Below are 27,305 nucleotides of genomic sequence, written 5' to 3' on the forward strand. Positions count from 1 at the left end.
CAGATGTATGCTAATTGCTGCAACTAAACTTTGTTCCACATAAGTTAGAGGCCATTCATTAGTTACAAGTTAATTTTTTACTCTTGTATGTCTTGAGGCAGTTTTAGCTTACTTAGCATCTAATGGCTAGAAGGCAAATGTTCTCTGACTCTCATGTTAATTACTCCCTTTAACCCTCATGAGAGCTCAATGAGGCAATCCTGTTATTCTGTGTATAAGGGGGTAAAGAGAGGCACCAACTGTTCATACACTGCCCATGCTTATCCACCACCACAACAAATGCTACACAATATCTCATTCTATTGAGTCGGCACTTGAATCATATTCTGACAATTATGAACCACATGAGCATGGAAGCTTTATTAATATTAAACTTTTGAAATCATATTTTAGAATTAAGTCTTCAGACCGGTCACTGCTGTAAACTTATGGTGAACATAGCTTTATTTTATTAGACGTGATAGGGTTCTCGGACTTCCCGCAAATCTTCCTGCTAACTTTTGTTTTGTTGAATAGAGCTAGAACATTGAGAGTCGTGGCTTGGCTTAATTTCACATTCCTCTCTTCCTTCATCTCCCTTTATGAGTTTCGGTGTAAGTTTGTGGGTCCCCTGTCCCCTTCACTTGTGAAATTACAACGTTGCACTGGAAGCAGTAAGTCAGTACACATTCTTCCAGTGTGTATTAGCAGGAGGATTTTGATACAGGACCCATGTCTGGTTCTTTGTTGGTTGACTAACAGGATAATGGGATGTAGAACTTCTTGCTGGGAAAGGTGCAAGGGCAAACTTCCCTTTGCTCCATTTCAGAGCAGGCCTCAGTCCCCTTGTGTCCTTCAGCACCAGCCTTGGCTACTGTTAAGTTTCCTGGTGCTCTTTTTCTCTTCAGACTTTAACTTTCGCATTTCTTTCTGCCTCATTTGCTCTTTTGCATTGTTGACTGGCACAAAAGTGATTAATAACCACGTGGCAGAGCCAATATTAGACTATCTTGAAATCTCCTACACTGAAGAAATTAGTCCATTACTTTTTAATTCAGCCTCAGGCAAGTTCTTAGGACTAGAGCAGAAAGCAGCCACATTCTTTGCTACGATAGCATGTGAATGGTCCCTAGCCAGTCATGGATTTCCCTCCTCCTAAAATCTCATAACCCTGGGCCAGCTTCCACCTGGCTCTTAGCACCTCTGTCTTCCGAGCTCTGATGAGAATGGTCCATTAAATTCCATTTTCGATATTCAACCACTTTTCTCATCCAAATTCCCTGAGTCTTCTTTATTTTTAAAAAGAAAACATAAACGGGGGCAGGGGTGGGGGTGGGAGAGGAGAAGGGCAAGGACAAAGAGGTAGAGGAGGAACTATGGCGAGGTCTGTCAGCACTCTGGCTCTTTTCCTGTGTACTAATCTATCTAATAATCTCATTCAAGCCACCAGTGGTCCTTCCCAGTCAACCTGTGTCTCCTGGTAACTAAGACAGCACTGCAGTCCCCCAGTGCCCTACTTACACACTTCCTGAGTCTTTGGTTTGTAACAAAGTTGCCTTCTAGAGAAAGTGCCGTGCAACAATATCTGAGTATGAAAAGAGATTTGCAAAGCTGTCATGGGCTTTAAATAAATAAAATCTCCCCGTTTCTAGGAGATTTATGTTCACTGTGAGAACACGCGTGCTATAAGATACAGTACGATCCATTGCAATCTTACCACCCCTACAGGATCATTCCTGAACATCCTCTGATGACCGTTATTTATGTTCTTTCCTTAAAGCAAAACTCTTCATGGACAACTTAATAGAGAAAACCCTCACTTTATATGAAAGCAAATTTATTATATATTCAGAACTTATTTTTTTTGGTCATGAATTTTATTTTCTCACAGAACCTACATCCACACTGGCCAGTGTCCCTGGGTCGTGTTCACTTCTTGACAACTCTGGGTCACATCCCACAAGTAGAAAATGACTTACAAGCATGGGGAAATGGCAGAACATAAATGAAGTTTTTAGACCACAGCTCTGCCTCTGCAAGTGGGAGGAATTCTGGCTAGACCAGATTTTCCATAATAAGAACTGCTTGCTCCTCGATGTGAGGAGCAACTAGCTGTAGACATGCTTGTGGTTTTTGGAGTTCTTCCTTGGAGGTTGAGAGAACAGGTTCTCTATCTTTCCCCAACTATTTTATTTTCCACATAGTGTTTTCCATGATTTCATCACTGCCTGATTATGGTGAAATGGTTAGAGCTGTCATGTCCTGTATTCAAGTGAAGAAAGCAGGCTTAGGGCTTAGGACACAGATCACCTTTTGGGCTTAGTGAATTAAATAGGCCAAGGCAGAGCCAGGATTTCTGCCCCCAGGCTTGTTCCTGTATGCCCCTGCACAGAAAGACCCAATTTCATATTGTATACTCAGAAAACATTAATAAAACTTTTGCATGTCAGTAATAGCTCAACTCTACAGGCAATCAGGAGCTTGCCAGGTGGGCGTGCAGGTCTGCCTTGCTGAGTAAAGATATTGTCTGTTCTTCTAGTTATTGTGAAGGGTTGTACTAAGGGTTATAAGGACATCGACAGCATTAACCAGGGCTGCCAAATCATCAGGGCAGGCTAGCAATTGGCATTTTACATTTTTCATTTTTTATACATCTCTCTCTCTCTCTCTCTCTCTCTCTCTCTCTGTGTGTGTGTGTGTGTGTGTGTGTGTGTGTAAAATTTTGGCACTGTGATTGAACATGTATTTTTAAATTTTGAAGATTGTTTTAAGGAGTTGCTCTAACAGCAACAATAATTCCTTAAGAATTTTGTTACTGATTTAAATGTCTTCATTAAATTTTTTATGTTTATCATTTATGTGTGCATGTAGGAGCACGCATGTGAACATCAGAGAACAACATGGAGGAGTCTCTGTCCATCCACCATGGGTTACAGGTGTCAAACCCAGGCTGCCAGGCTTGTCATCAAGGCTTTACCCGCGGAGCCTTCTTACCAGCCCTCTATTTTATTTCATTTTTCCTTGTTGTTTTAACCTCAGTATATAAATTTTCAACTTTTAAAGGTTATTTATTTATTTGAGACATGGTGTCATATATTCTGGGCCAGCCTCAAATTTACTGTATCATGGAGATAAAAAGGTCTCAAAGCAAGGAAACTTTGACATTTTGAAATAAAAACTCGCACTCTGAGGTGGTTAATATGTGTATCTGGCTCCCTCCAAAAACACATTTGTAACATGTATTGGTTTTTATCTTTAATTTCTTTTTTTATATATGTGTGCTTTTAAAGTTTTCATCTTTGTTTCTGTTGTTAACAGAAAGGTTCTCACTATGTAGACCTGGAATTTGGAATGCTGGGATACGGGTGCATGCCACCATGCCTAGCAGCCAAACCCTTTAAAGCATTACCCCAATGATTTTGAGTAATGAGATGATATTGATAGAAGACAGATTTGTTCATGTCTCAAAATGCATAGTGTCCATCTGTCCCTGAATTATAGTACTTCTTGTTGGTGCTCATTACAAAGCTAGGTGGTGTTATTCTGGTCAGCTATCGAAAGGTAACCATTGGCCACTGTTAACTCAGTTCCTGTAGAAGTTTTTGTTTCACAGGATCCTATGACTTAGTCCTGTCTATGGAGAGTGTTTGAATTAGGCTTTTTTTGTTGTTGTTGGTAGATTTTGTTTCATAGATTGAAAAACCTTTAGCCACCCCCCCCCCCCATAATAAAATTAGAGATGAAAAAGGAAGCCATTATGGTAGATACTGATGAAATTTAGAAGCTTATAGTGGTAAACCTTAAAAATATATTTCACTAAATTGAAAAACTTAAGAGAAATGAATAATAGATTTTTTAGGTGCATATGGCCTACCAAAATTAAATGAAAATTAAATAATTTCTTCTGCTGATGCTTTTTTTTTTTTTCCTATAGTTCAAGCTGGCCTTAAACTCCCTCTATGTGTGAATGTTGGTGTGTGCCACCTCCAGCACCTGGCTGATTTGTTTTTGTTGTTGTTGTATGGTTTTTTTCCTCTCATCCTGTTACTCTCATAGAATGCAGTGACCTGACCATGGGGTGAACCTGTATTACCCACTATCTTATTTTATCTCTTTGGAAGGCTGATACAATCTTATCATTCAGTGAGGAAGTTCCTATGTCCACAGATGTTTTTTCAAGTGTGATGGAAACTACTCTTCCCTGGGGAGCACTATGTGAAGATACCCGTAGCTGCATCCCCAACACAAATACCTTCTGGAATCCTCTTCACAATTCTCAGAAGGACTTGGAAGCCATGTCCCTGTAGAATAATCTATCAAGTGTAATTTAAAAAGTAGCTTCGCTTGTTCTGTCTATCTCCAAATAAATGTTTTCCTTAAGATACTGTGGTCTATGAAGTTATAAGTCTTTCACTGAGTCAGGTAGGTTCTGCAATGACTGTCAAAAGTATGAGAGAGAACATTTAATAGATAATTAGTGTAGTAGAATTATTTAAAATGTTGTATTCTGTTAAGAATAAGAAGAGATTTTGAGAGAACATACAATAAACTTGAGAGGTTACTACAGGTCATCCATTTTTATGTTTTAAGCATAAAATCAGCAATAGGCAGGTAGGAAATGTACAAAGAGAAATAGAATTTTATTATTTAATAACATGATTCCATAAATGATAAATTTCTTTCTACAACTGTGATCTTTTATTTTGAAACTCTGCGGTTCCTTAGAATACTGTATGTTCCAACACAGGTGGATGTGGCTTCTACTTGAGTTTGCAGAGCTTTGTGAAATTGGTAGTGTGGTGGTGTTTCTTATCATGTAACAGTTTCTACTTTTTCTAAACACAGGAACAGATGAAGGCAGGATTCAAGCCTTTAACTTTTCTAATTACTCTCATTTATCTTACTGTGGCCATCCACCTAACTTTCTGAGCTTCAGAAATTTTGTTCTATGAAGACCAGAAAATATTTAGCACTCAAATAAAGGGTAGCTAAAACCATTAAAAATTTCTGCAAATTTAGATGATATTTAGTTTAGACAGGTGTAGTTCTCCATACTGAATGGCTTGCGTGAGTACTTACCACTCAGAGATGAGTTGTCTAGTGGTGCTTTGAAGTTTTTACTCCAAGGTTGTTAGTCTTTGGGTTGTTACCATAATGGAGGAGAGTCTTGAGCATTGATGCTTCATGCAGCTGGGCACAGGTATCTTCACATAGTGCTCTCACCTCTTATGGATGACCTGACCCCCAAACTGTCTCCTTTGGTCCCTCGAGGGGAAAGTTCATTGTTTTCTGTTGAAAGACTAAGACTGATTAAATAGAGATAGACAACAAAGAAGCAAACAAAGGCTGTAGACCATGGCAAAACTCCAAAGGAAGTGTGTGGAAGGCCGCATGAGTTGTTTTTCATCAATAGGAAGAAAAGAAATACAGTTCACAGAGTTTGCCTGACGATTCAAATGGGCTTTTGCTTACATGGGCAGAACCTGGTAGCCTTTGGTTTGAGACTGGAGGAGGCTCAGTTGGTTAGTTACATCATTGTATGCTAGAGTTGGGTTGTAACATACGTTAAGCTGGGTTGAAGCTCACATTACATGGTGGCCACTTTGGAGAAAATTTTGTTTTCTTCCCTCAGTCAAATTAATTGGGCATCTCATTCTTTCCCCTCCTTTGACTGTTCTGATACTTCCATGCTTTCTTTATTCTTCCCCCTTTTATTTTGTTTTATAGAGTGGGCAAGGAGTTCATAAAACTGGTTCCCTTTCTGTGTGAGAGTTTAAACTGGATTTTGGGGCTCCCTTTGTTCTGTAAACTTGAAAAAAGTAATAACACAGTAGAGTTTTTGTCTTATGCGTCACCTCTGATAAGTAAATTACATCTGAACTTACGTGAAGAATCTGAGCGGATGTGTCTACACTGTAGTCCCTAAGATACTGGCTTTTTCTGAAGCTCTGCAAACTGCCATCTGGGAGTCCTTTACATTACCCATCTGACGTCTGTCAACCCACCACCCAAGAAACGGAACCCTGAAGAGTGCTTGCTAGGAGCTAGACACCCTTCAGGGACCAGGTATGGGCTCCTTGCCTTATATCTTCAAATTAAGTCTAATGTCAGGTCCCTCTTAGAGCCTGGAAAGACTCGGTGTTTAGGTGATGCTAAAATGCCTTCATCCCAGGCAGTCATTTCACAGGTTGCACTCAGAATTAAAGGAAGTAATGCAACGTTCTCAGGATGAGAAGCAATCTCTGCCAAGCCTCTCAGCAGTGCAGACTCTCTCCCCAGATGCCTTCCCCTTGTCTCACATGTCTTAATGTCCTCCTCTTCCCGGAATCTGTGGATTCCCTGGAATGGAAAAGTGGAAACTATGCTACTCTTGGGCTGTTTTTCTTTCCTGCCTCTATCATCTCAGGACTGTAGTTCAGAGCTGTGGTAGACCCATGCCAGTGTGTGTGCTTAGCCCTGTCCCTGGCAACCTTAGTCCCCTCTCCCACCCACAGGTTCAGTCAACACTACAGCAGTACACAGCAGGGTAAGAACTGGTACCTTGATAAATTTATTCTCTTTCATGCTTTCTAGAGGTTAACTTCTTTTACTTAAGAAATGTTAGTTTTGCCAATATGAATGAATCTTTCTTCCAACTCCTGTTCTCCCTTGCAGTGGTTCTCAGTCTTCCTGATGCTGCGACCCTTTAACGGTTCCTCATGTTGTGGTGACCCCAACCATAACGTCATTTCTGTTGCTACTTTCTAACTATAGTTTTGCTACTGTTATGAGTTTTAATGCAAATATCAGATGTGCAGATGGCCTTAAGTGACCCCCAGGAATGGCTCAGTTGACACCCCCCGAAGTGGTCGAGACCCCAGGTTGAGAACCACTGCCCCATTGAAATTGTTGAAGTATCTGGTTTTGTCCAAGCTATTTTTTTTTTAAAATTGAAACAATTTCTATTTCCTTTCCTTGTGGGGAAATTGTCTTCCAGATAACGTCTCCAGTGTGAACTGGTTTCTCCTTCCCTCACCTCCATTTGAGACTCCGTGGTACTATACTTTGCTTTATTTCAGTTTCCAGTGTTTTGTCGCAGCACGGGGCTAAACAAGTGTGTAAAGAAAGGTTCACAGAGGATAAAAATGTACACACCCACACTTGACTTTCAGGCTTCCGTTCGTACGTTAGCTGTAATGGTAGCACATGACATGAGGACACGGGATCTGATGGGTCCCCATGGCCATCCCTTCATTTCCAGACAGCCTTGTTTTGAGGGCATTTGCACAGTATGTACAGTAACATAGGCACAGGATCTCACTCTGTAGCCACAGTAAACCTGGCCTATTGTTCTCAGTTTTCTTCTGTCCAGCATCCCCCACTTCTTGCTACCTTACAGAAGCTCCAACACGGGAGATGCTATGGGTAAGGAGCAGGCTGGCTTTGACACTATGATCATGGGAATTTTTTGTTTGTTTGTTTGTTTTTTGTTTTCTGTCTTCCACTAGCCCTGCATATTCTAGCAGGGTCCGTCATGGTACTCTAGGCACACCTGCAAACTCTGGAGGAGTGCGGGTCACAGCTGCCACAGTTCCTTTGACTGCTAACCCACAGCATGTCGTAACTGTATACGTGTGTTTGTGACCACAGTTGCTGGCATTTACTTTCTCTTTGAATATTTCCTTTACTAGTAATTCACAGTGTTTTCTTCTTCCACCTGATTGTGTGTGTGTGTGTGTGTGTGTGTGTGTGTGTGTGTGTGTGTGTGTGTGTGCTGGCTTTTTCTCATCCCCAGAGGCAATTCACAGTGAAAATCTGTGTGTTCAGCAAATCGCAATAAACATCAGGTGTTATGCAAGTTTCCCCACTGTGGATTTTCATGTGATTGAATGGGCAGTTTGTTTATATTAAACTATTTTGCAAGGCATGCAGAGTATGAAAGGATGAAAGCGGAACAGCAGGCAAGCCTACCATTATTTTATAAGATGTATCAGGGATCAGGGAGATGGCTCAGTGGTTAAGAGCACTACCTGCTCATGCAGGGGACCAGGGTTCAGTTCTCAGCGTCCACACAGATGCTCACCACCACCTGTAACTTTAATTCCAAGACATCTAATGCTTTCTTCTGGCCTTCGTGGACTCCTACACACATGGTAACACATAAATTTATACAAGCACACACCCATACACATAAAGTAGATAAGTTAAAAATTTTAATATGTCATATTGATATCTAATCACCCTAAAATATCTGTCAAGGTGTATTCCTTACATCAAGTTCTTGGTTTTGGTTTTTTTTTTTTTTAAGATTTATTTTTTATTATTTTAGTTATTTGCTTGTGTGAGTATTTCTGTGTGGGAATGTGCATGAATTTGCCTGTGTGAGTATTTCTGTGTGGGAATGTGCATGAGTGAGTACAGGCACCCAGTGTAGCCAGAGGCTTCCTATCTCCTGTTGCTAGAATTACAGATGGTTATTTAATTAGATGTGAATGCTGGGAACCAAACACAGGCCCCCTGAACAAGCAAGAAATGCACCTTACCATCTCTATAGCCCTTGGTACTTGGTTTTAATGACATATGTAAATTGCCATGTTTGGCAGGTATAGTGTTCAAGCACCATGCTAAATTGGGGCATAGGTCATCAAAGTTATGGATCATCTATTCCAGAGAGAAATATGTCTCTTTTGTTCCCAATTTTCAGAAGACACAGAGACAAAGAAGGTATCACCTTCCTTCCTCAGCATCACTTTCCAGTGTTTTAACGCCTCAACCTGAAATCTCAACCTCTGTATTCCTAACTTAAACAGAGGGGTGAGAAACTGCACCTGGAAGTTCCTTACTAGTATCTAGCTTTACTTAGTGTGATAGTCCTTAAATATTGATTGTATGTTAGCTGGACTTCATTTTTTTTTAATGGTTACAGTGGGATGCAGTATTTAGTTTTGCTGACAGTACTTGTGTGTACGTGGCTTTTACAACATATGAGACAAAATATAGGATTTTGTACCTGTATATAATTTATATATAATGTACCTGATGCTGACCCACGTAAAAGATGCTAAGCTTTAGTTGCTTCAGCCACTGAGCACAGTCTCATGCACCCTAGCTAAATTCCATACACAGATCCCCATAATCTCTTCCATGCTTGCGCCTACCTGTAGGGAAATACTCTGTAAATCGCCTCTGCCTGGTGTGTCTCTGTAGGTGGGGTATTCTTTATGTGGCTGTTTTCCTGGTGCCACATAGGTGTTTCAGTGGGGGATACATCTTGGTGACATTTCAGTGGGGCTTAAACTATTAATAGATCTTAGAACAAAATGTCTTTAACCTGTAAGATCATTTTTTCCCCCTTACATCTGACGTATAAACAATCCTGCCACCTCTCCACCTTCCAACTCCCAGCGGAGAAGCATCATTTAGGGAGTGCGTGTTTACATTCAAAGTGCTGTCCTAAGGAAGGTTCAAGAAGCTGTTGACCTTTGAGATGTATTATATGCTAGTGCTTAAGAGAGATAGATGGTTAAGAAGTACATATTAGAGCCTCTCAAAGCACAGGAGCATCAATCTTCAAGCGCCCAGCTCCTCGGTGTGGGGTGTGCAGGATGCATGGGTATGTCTGCCCTTCCCGGGATGCATGCCACAGCAGAGCAGGAGGTGACAGGAAGATGTGATGGAGTGATCTGCTTTTCTCTAAGCTCCCTTTAGCAATGCTCTGTACTGTCTGCCCTGTTTATTCTTTTGTTGACTGGTGTATCTGTTGATGGTATGTATGCATGCATACATATGTAATTATATATAATAAATTATATACATTATGTATATAAGTTTTATATATGTGTGTGTGTGTGTGTGTGTGTGTGTCATTTATATAATACATATCTCACAAATTAAGTATGTGCGAGAAAGAGGAAATTGGTCAGGCATGGTCACATGTGCCTGTGATCCCATCACAGGCAAGGGGATCGAGAATGTAGTTATGGAGGAACTTTAGGCCAGCCTGGAGTATGATAATCTATCTCAAATTTAAAAAACAAACAAACAAACAAACAAAAAAACGTTCTTCATCTTCATTGACCCTTTTCCTAATGCAGTTGGTTTAATGAATTCATAGTAAAACAAACAGAAATAAAGAGTAGAAGGAAAAAATTAAATTATATGTGTACCTAAATTATTTTTATAAGCATGGGAGTAGATCAACTAAGCTATATTTAATAGCTCCCTTTAGACAACCCCAGAGATTGCTAGGGGTAGTTTTGCTTTGATAAACAAGATTTTTACAGAGTCCGCTGTTGTTGCCAAACAGTTCATTCAAGTTGAAATACGAATGGCCCTCTGAACCACTGTATTTGGAAAATGAATCTTTTGTAAATTTGTTGATTTAGAACACTGATAACAATCAGGCATGCTCGTCACTCTTCAAGTGGTCTCAAAGAGTCAAGTAAGGGTTGATTGGTGAACTCCATAATGGGAAAACATCAACAAGATGATAAGGAAAAGAGGGCTCTTGGGTAGGTTGTATTTAACTTATTCAAGCAAGCAACAGCATTTATCCCACTTCCTTCTTTTGGAATACAAACATACTCAACAATATCTGTGACACAATAGGACATTTTCAAAGGTGGTATACAAGTACAGGGACTGTATACACAGATATGTTTGTGTTCCCCTTGCCTTAGGTCTTGCTGTGTGCCTCTAAACGGGTAAGAGTCTATAACCAAGGCTTCTGTCCTGTGAGAGGCACAAGGTACTCAGCTGCTTAGGGATGCTCTCTGAGAAGCCTTCCTGGAACAAGGATTTTAGACTTTGAATTTTTCCTACTAAATTTTTATCATGATAAGCTGAGTTAGTAAGTGATGGGGGGAAGACTTTGCTATCAACGTCATTGGTAGTGGTCATGGTGTCTTAGCACCCCAACTCTTTTGGTTTTTGAAGTGTTTTAGGCTGTAAATGTAAATGTACTCACTTAGAAATATATCACAGCTTTGCAGCAATAAAATTACTGTCCAAAACATACATTCAAAATAAATGACATAAATAACAAGATAAAGAAATTTGCATTAATTACAGTTCAGTTTTCTTTCTGTATCCTGGGACTCTCTGTTGACTGCCTGGGACACACTGTCTCTTGAGACTCTTCCTTGCTTGTTCAGGAAAGCATCGCTGTCTTACCACCTAAGGGTTCCTGGACAAAAGACCTCTTAACAGGATCCTAGTGCTTCTCAGCTTCTTTCATAACCCAGCATGCTTTTCTTTGTCGTTCTGCCTCTAGGATGAGGAAGGCACAGAAGAAGACAGCAGCCGAGTGGAGCCGGTTGGACATGCTGATACCGGATTGGAGAACATGCCCAACTTTTCCCTCGAGTAAGTCCCTATGTATGGCTTGGCCTCGTTTTTTCCTGTGTATGTGCGGCATCGTTAAGGCAGCAGGTGTTCTAAAGCATATGGCGTGCAGAATGTTTGTGCTTAGGTAAAAGCTATGCCTGCACGGCTTCATGTTCACCAAGAACATCCTTCATGTGTGATGTCCTGTAAGCAGCGAGGCCTGGAAATTCATATGTGCCCACCCAGGGTTTCACGTCTTGGCAAAAACTGCTAAATTACAATAGCATAGTATTTGATTGAAGATGTCTGTCACGTTAACAGCTCTGTAAACATTGTAACTGTTTTCGGATTGCTTTACCTGTCTGTATGTTGATCATTTGTTCAAGGTTGCGAAGTGAGAAAACATAATCATCTTATTCATATTGATAATTAAAATTAATAAGAGAATATTATTTTAATACCAAAAATTAGTTGGATAAAGTATGCCTCGGTCACACACACGCAAGCATATGCATGCACACAATTTAGCTGAAGAAACAGGGTCTGTGAAGATTCTTGATGGGATGATGAATGCCATAGTGTAGGAATCCAGACCGACTGTGATTTTAGCCTTTTGCTACTTCACAGCTTTAGAGCTGGTACATGACCATGTTTACAGTGGAGACTGCTCTCAGCTCCTCCCCTGGTAGACTGGAGCAGGGAGGACAGTCCTGCTGATCTTTTCTTTGACTTTCTGGTCTAAGTGTGGGGTGAAGACAACACTATTAATAAACATCTTCCAGGGCAGGTGTGTGTGTGTGTGTGTGTGTGTGTGTGTGTGTGTGCTAGGAACACCACAGTGGGATTGAGCAGGCTTAGATACCATGGATTTACAGATGCAACCACCAGCATTTAAGAGATGTTGGGGTACCACCTTTTTTTACAGAGAGTATGTAGACTAAAATAAAGCCATTAAAATTAATGCTTTTCCTCATTGAGATGCAAATGTTCAAATTTGTATTAGCAGTTTAAAAACATGAGTTTTATATAGTTGTGTGAAAATGACTTATACATAATGTTACCTTAGTAAACATTTTAGCTGTGTGGACAGATATTGTTCGTTTGTTTAGAGAAAGACCTCCCTTTATAGCCTAGGCTAGTCTCAAACATACAGCAGTCTGTCCTACTCCTGCCTCAGCTTCCTGGATTCTGAGATCATAGGCATAAAGCACCATACCAGACTTTTAATTTAATTAATACGTGTAATTAAATCTATATACATGAGTCTGCTTTGTTGGCTATCTCTATTGCTAGCTGGACTTATTCTTTATATAAGTGAGACATTTTTAGTACCTATGTTATCAGCTGCTTATGTAAGAAATATAGTTCAAAACTTGGCATTTTGTTTTATATTAAAAACTACATTGGGATCCCTGTTGAATCCAATGGTAGTAACTTACAGTTTTCCAAATTGTTTATAGTAGATATTTAATTGGCATTCTATTTCCAAATATGGATCGGTATTCATGCAGCTCTCTGAAAATGTATGTATATGTTTAAAAAAAATCTGCAAAGGAAGCAAAACATCTCACGTAGTCTAGAAATCTACCTTCTCTATATTATCCTCTTCATTAATCTCAAGGCAATGCTACCAGTCAAGATCTACAGAAGTGGCTTTAATAATGTCAGTTCCTGGCCACCACGCTAAGTGCAGTTGCTCAGAAGCAGCTCCATGCTAGTTCATGGAATGTGTTTCATAGCTTTAAAGATCAGCTACACACAGGAGAAGCATTTGGTTTCAGTGGGTCCCAGCTTCAGAAACCACCCTCACAGCCTCTGCAGCTAAGGAAGTGGAGGCTGGATCCTCATAGTGAGCTGTGAGGTCATTAGCGGTCTCTTCTAGACAGTCAACCCGTGGGAGCAGAAGTGTGTCCATACTGGGTTATTGGAAGGATAAAGTGACATGCATTGGATCACGTTGTAAATTGCCATGTGCCACGTGTGCACAATGCCTGTGTTTAGCTAACCTTAGAGTTCTCAAGTTAGCTATTGGAGTGTTCAATAACGTCAAGATACTGATGTCCAAAGCATGAAGTCTTATTGCTCAGAACAGAATGGTCCAAGAGGACCTTCTGTGCCCCTATTAATACGGCTGTCTCTGCCGATTGCTCCCTCCATGCCATCAGACTAGCATTCAGGTAGGTGGACTTGGGTGCTGCCTCCATCACCATGCTTATGTTCTCAAGTGTGTATGTGCGCGCCCGTCGCCTGTCAGTCCGGGATTTTGTTTTGTTCTCTCTCTCTCTTTTTTCTTCTTTTGTTTTTTGTTTGGTTGCGTGTCTGTTTTTGTTTTGTTGTGTTTCTGTTTGGGTTTGTTGACAGTCCATGTTCATGCTCCCTCATTCATCATTGTCTCACAGTGATATGGTAAAGCTCGTACAAGTCCCCAACGATGGAGGGCCCCTGGGAATCCATGTAGTGCCTTTCAGTGCTCGAGGCGGCAGGTAACGTATCTTGCAGGTTTTTTAATTGATCGTAATGTCCACTGTTTTCTGTGTTGACTTAGCACATGCATAACGGAAAGGTTTTCACTGGGGTCAGCTGCTTGCTTTCGTTGTAAATATGTCTACAGAATATACACAGCCCGATTGAGGAAGTTTCTATGCAAGGGAAGATCTGTAGGTTCAGATTATATTAACTAACTCACCATTTAGCACATCCTGGTACTTATGTACTCTGTTGCAAGCTAACTACCATGTCTCGATTTATCCCCAGAGAGCTACAGTAATTATGTTAAAAAAAAAATCATACAGTTAAAATTACCTGGATATCTTAGGTGGGAATTTGTTTGAAATTTGTCTTTCTTAGCTCATTTCTGCAATTAGGTAAGACACTGAGTTTTTAAAAAAATTTCCTTAGAAAGCTGGGCAAGCTGACTTTAATTTCTAAATGCTCACTCACTACACCAAATGTGGTGATGTTATTTTCATCCTCAGTACTACAAAGAATATGATTCTGTAAAGTCTACAAATACTACATGAGGTGTCTTGATTCTCCCAGCTGCCCCCAACTGTGAAGTAAACATTAATTTGGGGGCTTTAATATATTCAAATAGTGTTGGTTTTTTTATATAACTAATTATATGTGATAAATTATTGTAAATAATTTGTTGTTTAATTATTATAAATTATACTCATGTGTTGTAGATTATTATAGATATTATAGATTTATATATAAATTATTATAAATAAAAGTGTATAAGTATTATGGTTAGTTTTGTGTATTAATGATTGATGGGTGGGTGCTTTGGCCAGGTGGGGCCCTTCCTATTCATGTGTGACCCCTCCCTCCTTTTGTTCAGTTTGTGATGACCTGGTGAAACATGTTTATGCCTTGTTTTTGAACCCCTTAATCAACTTTTATTGTTTTCACTCTATTCTTTTAAAAGTATTTCAGCTTTTTTTTCTCCCCACTTTTGGTAGAGAAAAATTGTCAAGTAGCCTTATACCAGTATCAGAGAGCTAAGGACTGGGAGCCTACCCAGTGACAAGGAACCCAGGGTGACGACAAGAAATAAGAACAGGCAAGAAGAACTGTAACTGGTGAACACAGAGCAGTGGCTGAGAACCTGGAGCACACACTAGGAAACCACGCTTGGCAGGGGAGATGTGTGATTAAGAGCTGAGGGCTACAGCTGTGGACATACATCAGTTACGGAAGTCCAGGATGGTCATTTTGAATTGAGGCTGGAGACTGAAGATCTGAATGTAGAACAGCGAGGTCCCAGACCAGTGGCAGAGAGCCAGCCACATGTGCTAAAACTGTTGTCCTGTGTTCTAGAAGGCAGAGCATGAGTTAGCATACATACATACATGAGTTAGCCAGATATATGTTGTGTTTCTAAGACTTTGAGCCATTGCAATGCTTTCCCATTAATCACAACAACGGCAAGTCCATATTTATGTTTTCCTTTGGTAAAAAATATAGATTGTGGGTGGACTTGAAACTGAAAGTTGAGTTTATTAACATTCTTTTGAAGTACCCTGAATGCACTATCTTGTAGCTCAGTATAAAATTCACCTTGAATTTTGGAGTAGGATTTTTATTCATTCCCCTTTTCCGTTTTTTCCTCTTATATTTTCACCTTAAACTCTGGGAAAAAAAATAAAATATCTTCAAAGGACTTTCAGCTAAATAATTTTTCAAAGGTACCTTGGCTCTCTTTCTTTTTAAAGATATTATGTGGAATTATCTCAAAAGAAACTTGAGAAAGAGTTAAAAGCCATGGATCTCAGCTTCCCAGGGCCGATGTGTCTGAATCTGCTCATGAGCTGTAATTCATCCCAAATAAGATTATCGTGTATGTGCCAACATTGGGCCAGTATTTGTATTGCAAACGTGTTACTTTCTGTCTTGCATTACACATTTCCCACCTCACTGTGAAAAGACATTAGGATAAAATAAACAGATGACAAGCCTAAAGCGAAAGGAGAAAACAGAAATAAACCTGCCAGTAGGATGGATTCAGAAAAATATTGCAAAGCCCACCACAGTTGGTGGTTGCCATGGTGTTGAGTTTGGATGCACAGAACCCAATCAAGGAAACAAACAAATTCTTCTGCAGAACTAGCAACTCTGGAGCTGAGTCATTTTTAATTCTTTCCAGTTTGACTCTTAATGAGGAAAATTGTGTGTGGCTTCCCTACATAAAGAACAAAAGACTTGGATCTAGGAAAAGCAGACACTTCATAAATCCCTGCTGGTTACCACTCCACTTGTGTGCAGGCTCTATAATCCTACATGAACTTGATGGTTCTAGCTCTCTGGGGTTGGGTGGACAATGTGAGTGATGGATGTAGTAGCTCAGACACAAGGGTCCCATCTCCAGGAGTGTAGAGATTCCAGAAATGCTTGAAACTGGTCCTTTCTGTTCTGTCAGAAATCCAGAGAGGCCCTCACCTTGTGGGTGCCAGGAAACAAAGATCTGTAGAGTGCCACATTTCTCCATCAGAAACCCTGTGAGACATTTATCGCCCTATGATGAGGATAGCCAGTCTCCAGGGATTTGCTATAGTCAGGTGGTGGGTGATCTGGGAGCTGGTAGAAAAGTGTCTGAATTTGGAAACTGAGTCTGACTGGTGGTAGAGGATGATTTTAAATGTGATGGCAGCTCTGGGATGTCAGGCAGATTGAGCAACCCAGCAGAAAGGAATTTGTCAAGTTGTGGGCCAGAGGAAATCATGTGTTCTTCAGTGGGAACACAGCAGTACATGCATGCACATTGGAGAGCAGTTAGCATGAAAATTTTACTCAGCCTTGTGGCCTCTCAAATTCAGGGACTTAACTAATGGAATTACTGTCCCAGGGTGTTTATTTTTATAGAAATGATAAATGCATGTAATCCTTGCTTTCCTGTTTAGAATTTCAGTCTAGTTCAAGATGAGAATTATGCATAGAGAAGGGGCATTCCTAGACTGGTTCAGATATCGTGTGTAGTGAAGGAAAACAGCAATTTAAACTTGTGAAGTTGGGTTGGAGAGAGCTTCACATCTGCTTCACAGGGACAGCTTCATTTCTGACCTTGCCAGACCTGCTTTTTGACAACAGAATGTTGTACCTTCATCAACAGCATTAAGGATGGCTCATCTCCCAGCTCTTCCTTGGAGGACTGACTCTAGACTAGACACAGATATGGTAGGAAAGTCCACAAGGTCATCATCTCCACAATGCTGTGTCTCTTAAGTATCCTTGTGGAAATTTCACAAAGCTGGTACCACTCCGTACCGGGTTTCATCATTTTGAAACACTTTCTGTTTACATCTGTATCTCCATTCCCTCTCACAAGACAAACAACCTTAAGTCACAAATACAAATGCTCTCAAGCCATTCATAACAAATAACTATGACATTGTTTGATGGAATTTGGCTGTGTTATAGGTTCCTTTAAGTTCTAAGAACTATTCAGAGCCCTTAGTTCAAAATCCTTGGTAAATTAAATTGCAGGCCAACAGTGATGGTAGAATTAGGGAGAGTCTCAAGCTCAAGGTCAACCTGGGCTTTGCGATGAGAACCTGTCATACAAAATTAAAAATGAAATAAAATATTAATGCCAAACCCTGACCAAGGCATTATTTGGCGGACTTTTCGAGACTTTCCAATGGTATAGAAATATGATTATAGTATAAACTTAGGTAAATACAAAACAAGATACAAAATCATTTACCAAACTAGGAGCCAGACCTATGAAACTGTCATATTTTGTATGTCCTTTGATGGACTTGAGAAACAGGTCTTATGCAAAAGGGATTCAAAAGACTCGAGACAACTGAAAGCTGGCTGCCATGCAAAGCCCCTGAAAGCGCTGTATTAGCCTATCTATTCTAGAAAGGTAGTAATTCCTGGAGGGCATTCCAAAGGAAGATGCTCACACAAGTGTGAGTAACTGGTTGGGAGATGAGAGTCAGTCATTTGAATCACGGTGTGTCTGAAGATGCTGCTGCAAAGCCTTACATGGGCTCCACAGTCTCTCTTTGTCGTACATGTTCTGAATCTTTCCCAGTGAAGACAGCTGTTCACTTATATAGCATCCATAGCACTGCACAGCCTGCTTCCAGGCGTCTTTCTTCATGTATTACTAAACATTTTTTCATACTACATTTGGGGGGGGGGTAGTTTGAGACAGGGTTTCTCTCTATAGCCTTGCCTGTCCTGGAGCTCACTCTGTAGACCAGGCTGACTATAAACTCCCAAGAGGTCCATCTGTGTCTGCCTCCTAAGTGCTGGGACTAAAGAAAGGCGTGTGCCACCAACCGACTAAATTTATTTATGCAACTTATAATCAGATGTTGGTTAATTTTATTTATGTAGGGTTTTTTTTTTTGGTTTTGTTTATTATAATTTTATTTTACTTTGAGATATAAGGCCTTGGAGTGATTTTTAAAGACATAATCTATCAGTTCCACCCCTAGAGTTAGAGGCATCACAGATCAAATATACACCACAAAAGTAGCTGTTTACACTGTGGTATAAAAGTGTTTGTTAATAAAATATAGCCAGGAGCCAGAAAGATGGTTCAGGAAGGAAAGTTGCCTACTGCCAACCTGAAACCTGAGTTTCATTGCTGGGGCCCATATGTAGGAAAGAGAGACGCGACTCCACAGGTTTGTCCTCTGACCACAACTGCACTGTAGCATGTAAATATATATGTAAACCCACATAGAGATAAAATGTCATAGCAATTACTTTTTGGGTTAGTTTCCTGGAGAGATGGCTCAGTGCTTAAGAGCACTTGCTCTTCTGGCAGAGACCAGCGTTCTGTTCTCAGCACCCATGACAGCTGGCCCATAACTTCAGCTCCAGAGAATCCTACATCCTCATGCTGGCAGAGTGTGGTTCATGGCCTGCATGGGCCTACAGTTGACCATTTGTCATACATGAATTGCCTCTGTTGCTGCTTCCTGTTTCTTAAATCTATGCTTTCTTATTTACTCGCTGCATAATAGGAAAGGCTCTTTTTTTTTTAAATCTAACTATTAATTTTTCCTAACAAATGCACACTCCTGGTTCTTAGAAATTTTTGGGAGAGGAGAATGTAAACCAAACACATTTGTTATCTTCTGATTGGCAAAAGTTACTTCCAAAATTCTCCTTCACGTCTGATATTTTATCAGAACACTTAGGAAAGATCCAAGTCTATGTAGGTTTGATTGTGGTTCTGGTAAGATGGGGTTTTAGCATGAAGGGGGTAGTCTGTGGGTCTTGGAGTGTTCTAGCTTCCTGCTGCTGGCTTCTGTTGGAAGGTACCCTACTTATTAATCACTTCGTGCTTTTTATATACATATCTGTGGTGGTTTGACGGAGAATGACCCCAGAGGCTCATATGCTTGAATACTTGATCCCCAGCTGTTGAAACTGCTTGTTAAGAATCAGGAAATGTGTCCTTATTTGAGGACATGCGTTGCTTCAAAACACACTATTCCTGGTTTCTCTCTCTCTCTCTCTCTCTCTCTCTCTGCCTTGTGCTTGTGTCTTAAGGCTTAAGCTCCTAGTTACTAGTACTATAGCATCACGCCTACATGCCTACTAGGATGTTATGGTCACAGACTCACCTTCTGAAACTGTAAGCCCTAAATAAACTCTGTCTTCTGTAAGTTGCCTTGGCCATGGTGTGATGGTTTGTATAAACTTAGCTCAGGAAGTGGCATTATTAGCAGGTTTGGTCTTGTTGGAGTAGGTGTGTCACTGTGGGCATAAGCTTAAGACCTTCACCCTAGCTGCCTGAAAGTCAGTCTTCTACTAGCAGCCTTCAGATGAAGATGTAGAACACTCAGCTCCTCCTGCACCATGCCTGCCTAGATGTGCCATACTCCCACCTTGATGATAATGAACTGAACCTCTGAACCTGTAAGCTAACCCTAATTAAATGTTGTCCTTTATAAGCCATGGACATGGTGTCTGTTCACAGTAGTAAAACTCTAAGATACATAAAGTTTCTCTATTCATATATATATATATTTGAATAATTGGCATGTAACTTTAGAAAGTTAGATACTAACCCATTTAAATATCCCAGCAGAATCTGAGCTTGGCTCTTCCTTCTGCTAAGGCTAATACTTAGCTATATTTATATCATCTATACCTCTTTCACTGTGTATTTTCCGGGTTAATAACCTTTTTCTTTATAGAGCATCCAAAGCATGACATTCATTTTATGTCCTCAATATCTATTTCTATTTTTTTTATTCAATCTTCCAGTCTATTAGTGATTGGCTTGTCCACATGCCGTCTGTCTGTCTGTTATTGGCCTGAGGGCTTATTAGGAGCTTGCCCAGGTATCTGGGTTGAATTTGACTCTGTCCTTTTTATATTTTTAGGAAAATTGTGTGTGTGTGTTTTAAAGAAGCAGAATAATGTTTAATTTCCACTTTAATTTGAAGAAACTCTCCATCTCTATTTAGGTTTTTGTCTACTTTACCCAACATCTGCATATTTATTTTGTTTGTGGTTGTGCTGGATATCCTGCCTAGGGCATCGCACTTGCTGGCAAGCCCTCTACCAGGTTCTTTATAAGAACCCGTTTTAAATTAAAACTTCTTTTTGGAAATGTCTTTGCACATGATATTGTATGACATACAAAAAAAAACCATTTTTATATTAGTATGTTTAACAAGATCTCCTCTCTGTGAGGATTGTTATTTTAACTAAAATGCCTATAAACTTCAAACTTTCCTTCTGTAGCTGTGGCCAGGGCTGTGATTCTGAGTCATGTGTAACTGTTAATTCCCACATGTAACCCTTGGGTAGCTGACAAGGTCTTTTTGCCAAGACCCCCATTCATATCCTGTCCTTACTGTCATGTTTGTATTGCATCAGGATTTATTAAGATAAACCGTCATCATTCCCATAGAGCCGGGTGTTCTGGGAGTGGAGATTATCAAAGCAGAACTTAAACTACCTCAGCCAATTTAAATGTCAATAAAACATTTGTTACTTATTTTCAGTTTTATCATTGGTTATAATTTATACTTAGAATTAAAATGTTAACATGTGCAACTGAGTTTGTTTGAATTAAGTGTATAATTAGGCTAATGAACCTTGTAAAAATGTAGTGGTGAATCCTTAATATAATCTGAGCAGTTAAATTTCTAATTATGCAACCAAAAATCACACACAGAGATGCAGCATCCGGCAGCTTCCTTTCCCTCCTCCTGTTCCTGAGAGAGACTGTTCAGCAACTGTGTGAGAAGGGTTTAAAGAAAGACAGATATGAAATTGAGATTTGTACCCAGTGGAGATAATATTTTTTTTACTGTCCACCCCTCCTCCTCTCTCTCCCTTCCTTCCTTCTTCCCTTCCCCTTCCACCTCTTCCCTTTCCTTCTCCTGTTCTTCTCTTCCCTTCTCTAAGAAGGAAGAAAAAAAAAAGCATTTTAGTAAACAGTAGGAGAAGAGTAGATTTGAGAAATTTTTAGTCTAACAAGGAAAGAAAATTGCATTCTTTCGGGAGTCTGTGACTGATTTAAGATCTGCCTGAAGTTCACGTGGCAGGTAGAGCTGGGAGAGCAGGCATGTTTCCACATGGCCTTGCACTGAAGTCATTTCTTCAAAAACCTCTCCAGCCTCATTCATAAAGCACTGGGTCTCTTCTCAACCTCGTGGCTCAGTGCATCCAGCATGGGTGGCTCTGATCTTCTCAACCTCGTGGCTCAGTGCATCCAGCATGGGTGGCTCTGATCTTCTCAACCTCGTGGCTCAGTGCATCCAGCATGGGTGGCTCTGATCTTCTCAACCTCGTGGCTCAGTGCATCCAGCATGGGTGGCTCTGATCTTCTCAACCTCGTGGCTCAGTGCATCCAGCATGGGTGGCTCTGATCTTCTCAACCTCGTGGCTCAGTGCATCCAGCATGGGTGGCTCTGATTCTTGAACCGCCTCCAAGAGCTGGTCTTCTTTTCTCCCGTAGCTCCTGATGGGTCGCTGTTGCCCCTTAGGAACTGGCAGTTGCTCCCAAGAAGGGACGCATACCCCGTACCCTGACTGCCATAGACTCTGAGACCTTCTTGACCCCCATAATGCTCCAATAAAATAACATAGATGTCTGTCTGTTATCTATCTCCAAGTTACTTTGGAACAAACTTTTCTGAAGCTGTTGAGTTTAGTTTATGAGATATATACCTAGCCAGGTGGTGGATGACACACACCTTTAATGCCAGTGCTCGGGAGGCAGAGGCAGATGGATCTCTTGAGGCCAGCCTAGGCTAAACAGTAAAACTCTGACACAAAAATACAAACAAAAAATTCAGAGAGAGACAGACAAAGAGAAACACAGACATAGATGGACAGACAGACAGACAGACCAACTGACTGACCGACCTAGGATGTGCTTCCTTTTTTTTACTGGAGCCCTGAGACAGCTGGGGGTCAGTAGCATGCAAATGGGGCTTGTCAGTCACCCAACTACTTCTGGGTCATTGAACTTGCTTGACCCTTCAGCTTCCTGTGGATTGGTCAGAACGCCATTCTATTCTCCCACGACTGTAGATGTTTTCTCTGAAGGTGTTCTTTGATCTTTCACCACATTCCTTTTGTGTTCACTTTCATTCTGTGGAGTCAATGAGAGATGTTTGCAGATTATAGCACTTGACCTTTCCATCCATTCATTCTCCGGAGATAATGATCCCAGCATTGTGGAGAAGCCAATTACATCATCTTAGACCAGGCAGTTCCTGATTACCTGGCACCACGTGTCACTATGTTGCCCAGGGTGTAGCCTCCTGCCCCATTCTCTGGCATTACTGTTCCCTGGAGTGGCTGCTGAAGCTCAGATTGCTATATTTCCTGTCCTGCCTTTCATTTCTGCAAGTCATAACGCCCTCCACTGTATTCAGCAGGGTTTCTCTAAGTAACAGGTCCTAGAACTTGCTTTATAGATTCAGGCTGGTGTAGAACTCTTAAGTGCTGGGATTAGAGGCATGTGCCATCATGCCCAGTGATTTGCAATATTTTTATCAAACATTAGCATTGCTAGTACATTTGGCTACACAGAAGGGCAATTTAGAAAGACAAGCTTCAGTGAGGTTTCATGATTATCTCAGCGGTAGAGTGCTTGCCCAGCACTGAAAACAATACCACGGAAAGACCAGAAGTAAAGCAGGTAACTCTGCATGGTTTTCAGATCATTATCTTAGGATGACCATCTAGGAAAGCTCTTGAGCCCTCTTTTACAAATTGGATGCTTAGCCGGGTGGGGTCTGGAATGGTCCTTCAAGCTCTGCTTATAGAATTTAGCTTCTTCTCTACTGCAGAGTTCCAAAGTCTTCCCCATTTCTTCTAACAACCACATGATCAGGTTCTTCGTGGCCATTGCCCACTCTATGGTACCAACTCTTGAGTTACTTTTCTGTTGCTCTGATAAATGGGGCCAGAAGTGACTCATGGTCAGAAGTTTATTTTGACTTTGTTATTCTAAGAGTTTATTAAAGGATCAAGGATCCATCGTGGTAGGAGACATGGCTAAAGGCAGCTGGAGCAAGAGGCCGAGCAATCACATTTTCAGCTGCAAACACAAGGCAGAATGATGAACTGGAAGCGGACAGCAAAGCTATAAACCCTTAAAGCCTGCCCCTCAGTGCTCTTCCCCCAGTGAGGTTGCACCTTGCATAGGCTCTATAACACTCCACAAATGCACAAACAACTGGGGAACTCACTTCAGCTACCTGAGCTAGTAGGGGCATTTTCATTCAAACCACCACACAAATATTAATAATTGTGTCTTTTTACTTTGTCTCCTTCTCTATGAAGTTCATTTCATGTTCTCTCTTAAAGCATGAGTCCTGACACAGATCAGAGAAATGCTAAGTGATGTCCCTTGAACCATTTTCCTGCTTCGTTTCTTTCCCCCTTTTGTGAGTGTGGAAGCAGATCACTTAGTTAAGGGAGAGACTCACCAAGTTTTGAAATTCCAATTATCGGACCTACTGTAGAATTGTGAAGGGAAAGTCTCTCTCTAGCTCTCTAAAGACTTTGCTGTTATCCTCCAAACCCTGAACGGTGAGGGTTTGTGCTGTGTTCCTCCTGACCACTGTGCTGTGAAATAAGGGAGTTGCTTGCAGCCATCTGAACTGAAGCAGCATCCCACCAAAGCCATTCATCCCTCTTCAGACTGTGATGGCCTCGATACCCTAAGCAGCTGGGAGCAGAGTTAGTATGCACTTGTCTCAGACGGCTGATACTGACAAGTCAGAAAAAGATTTCCGGTAATCATTGAAAGGGTCAATTTGTACACATCATTGAGACTGTGGTGGTCTCTCCCAGTGTTACTGGAACACATCTTAATAGCACTGTAGCCCATCCCCTTTTAAGGGCGTCTGTAACCATGTACACTATAGCGAAAACACGTGGAGGGAATGTTACCCCTGTAACTGTTCACGTTCTTGATGTTCCAGAACATTGGGGTTGTTAGTGAAGCGGTTGGAGAAAGGCGGTAAGGCTGAGCAAGAAAACCTTTTCCATGAGAATGACTGCATTGTGAGGATTAACGATGGAGATCTTCGAAACAGAAGATTTGAGCAGTAAGTGTACTTCTGGTCCTCTCCCCTGGCGGTGATGGGGTTTCTTCAGCTGAGCTACTCGGACACGTTACCGAGTCCTGTACCAGAGGAGGTGGTATAATGCCCTTACCTAGCATTCTATCCAGAATCTAATAAAACTTGATGTAACTACACTCACTGATCTATATCTAGAACACCCTGTAACCGGGTGAGCTGAGTTATGGACCTGAGTTTAATGTCACACTGCTTTCAGGAAGTCCAGCCTTGTCCTTTGCTGTGTAAATAAGGAGAAAGACTTCTCTGAGTCACAATACTGTGTCTTTCTTGGGTGTTCTTTATCCCAATTGAAGCTCTTATTGAATTAAAAATAAGAGCAACTAAACCTCTTAGAATTGGTAGGTGTGGATAGCACTCTCACTTGGTTGAGAGACCTGGGCCAGCATCAGTGGGAGCTGCCTTACAATGGGTCTTAGGGCTCCATAACAGGCGGGCGGGGGGCGGGGGGAGTTGGTGCATCATTAGAATCTGTTTGCAGGACTTAGTATTTGTCAGATTTCTGCAACAAACTTGAACCAATTTTGCTGATAAGTGATGACTGGCTAGTTGCCTCCTCTATCTCCATAAGTATACTATAAAGTATTTCTTTAAAATTTCTATGACCCCTTAGTAAGAAAATACTTCATGCCTTTGTTATTACGGCATAATTCTGTACAGGGATATCCAGCCTTTGACATTGTGATGTGTCAGTACCATCAATAAATGTGTTGGACTGCATTCATAGCTTTCCTGTATGTGGCCCATGGACTGCAGGTTGTACCCACCTGTGAGAAAGAAAGCTATGTTTAATTTCCATCAATATTAAACTAGATTACATGTGTTAGCACTTATCATTACTGATGCTTTACTGTGTGGGCACTGTATTTTATCTACAGTTCTAGATAGGTTTATCATTTTTATTTACAGAATGAGAAATTTATATTTGGAGAAACTGCCCTGCTTTTATCGGAGCTTGCAATGTGGTTCCTGAATGGTTCCAACAGCCTGTTGGTTCTTACTGCTTAATTAGTATACTTAATCAAGCTCATGTTATCTTCTGCTCTGCTGGTCTTCATTTGCTAATCTTCCACTCTTTGTCAAATGCAGAGCACAACATATGTTCCGCCAAGCTATGCGTGCGCGTGTCATTTGGTTCCATGTGGTCCCTGCAGCAAACAAGGAGCAATATGAACAACTGTCCCAACGCGAGAAGAACAACTACTCCCCAGGCCGCTTCAGCCCTGACAGCCACTGTGTGGCCAACAGGAGTGTGGCCAACAATGCCCCTCAAGCATTGCCCAGAGCACCCAGACTGAGTCAGCCACCCGAGCAGCTGGATGCTCACCCCCGACTACCTCATAGTGCTCACGCCTCAACCAAACCACCCGCAGCCCCGGCCTTGGCTCCACCCAGTGTGCTTAGTACCAACGTAGGCAGTGTGTACAACACGAAGAAAGTAGGCAAGAGGCTCAACATCCAGCTTAAGAAAGGTAGGATGCATTTAGTCGCATTTCTTTAAGAAGATGAGCAACTACTTAAAGAGAGTACCTTGGGTACTGAGGTGGGGATAGGTGTGTTCCTTTGTTGTTATCTTCCTCTGTGAAGTGTGTAGTGCTCAGAATAAAGCCCAAGGCTCCCTGTTTGCAGGATACTCTGCCCTGATCTTTATTCCTACTCAACCTTAAAACACACAAAGGGCTATGGAGATGGATTTGGTGGTAAAGTGCTTGTTGTAGATGCATGAGGACCTGAGTTCAGATTCCCAATATTTACATAAGAGCCAGGCATTGATGGGTTGGGGGGTGGTTGGGAGGGGGGCAGGTGGCTTTCTATGCGACTAACCAGTCTAGACACACTGCCAAGGTCCAGGTTCAGGAAGAGACTGTCTCGAAACATAAGTCAGAGAATGTTTGAGGAAAACACTGCACTCTAACCTCTGGTCCACACACTCTCACACATACACACACACACACACACACACAGAGAGAGATACATATGCAATTGCCTACATATGTGTACACATAAATGGACAAGAAATATGATTAAAATGTAAAGGTTCAGAAGAAGTTACAACACATGTTTACAAGAATTAGCTATTATTCCTAGGGTAGCATTTTTTTTTTTATACTAAAAATTGGTTACAGGTTTTCCTTCAATGTCTAGAATAATAATGGAGGTCTGACTGTCTTGATTGGCCAAGACATTGCATTCAGTAGGATGTGAGAGGTCTCTGTGTAGTCTTCAGCATGTCATAGGAAAGGGCACCTATGTTTGAGTTGTCTGTTTGCTCTTTGTTTTCTAAAATATTACTTCATTTCCTTGATGGTGACAGATAATGGTGATGGGTGCTGCTAAGTCTTCCCCACTTTCAGTGATTGACTTATGTAGCTCCTTCCTGTAGGTGACAAATAAGTGCGCATGGGAACATGGCAGATCCATGTACATGGGGTCATGCTTACAGTTAGTCTTCTCTATTATGCAGAGTGACAGCCACACTTGACCTTCAGATGGCCAATGGCATTCTGTCAAGGATAAGACACACTTTGCTTACTGTGTATTCTTTTAGCTGAGCATTTCAAAACCGTGCCTTTCAAATTATAGCTTTATTTAAGAAGAAAATGCCTTTCTGAGCTCAGCCGGCTCCAGTAGGGGCTGGAGAGCCGTCCATAATGACTAACTTGTGCTGGGCCGCTGTGGATGGCAAACCCTTGCCCGCATGTCTTTCATACTGTGGCATTCAGCTCATTCTCCTTTCCATGGGGGTAGCACTGGAAATGCTGTGCACCTGCTGTCTCCTTCCTCGAACAATTCTTTCACTGAACTTTGAGCCATAGCTTCTGATGATTGGCTTTTTGAGCCACCAATACTTGATTGGCACAGACAGGACTTGACACCGTGCTTCTACGCTTTGCAAGCTGTATGGGAAGTGCGCTGTTTTCTGTCTATTGTCAGGGAGGGGAT

General features: G+C 41.2%; 1 protein-coding gene across 24 annotated transcripts in view; it reads left to right on the plus strand.

Annotated features, from left to right (window-relative positions):
* The window catches only part of Pard3 (par-3 family cell polarity regulator), a 548,906-nt gene that overhangs the window by 282,664 nt on the left and 238,937 nt on the right, over window positions 1-27,305 (plus strand). For 18 of the 24 annotated variants that reach the window (XM_006531520.3, XM_006531523.3, XM_006531524.3 and 15 more), the window contains 4 exons: window positions 11,231-11,322; window positions 13,683-13,766; window positions 24,204-24,329; window positions 25,452-25,834. In XM_006531520.3, the coding sequence (XP_006531583.1) occupies window positions 11,231-11,322; window positions 13,683-13,766; window positions 24,204-24,329; window positions 25,452-25,834 (685 nt within the window). The remainder of the gene's footprint in view (window positions 1-11,230; window positions 11,323-13,682; window positions 13,767-24,203; window positions 24,330-25,451; window positions 25,835-27,305) is intronic. The other 6 variants (XM_006531526.3, XM_030243868.1, XM_030243867.1 and 3 more) reach the window with 1 other exon arrangement.

The sequence above is a fragment of the Mus musculus genome, chromosome 8, assembly GCF_000001635.26.
Source record: "Mus musculus strain C57BL/6J chromosome 8, GRCm38.p6 C57BL/6J".
Lineage (NCBI taxonomy): Eukaryota > Metazoa > Chordata > Mammalia > Rodentia > Muridae > Mus > Mus musculus.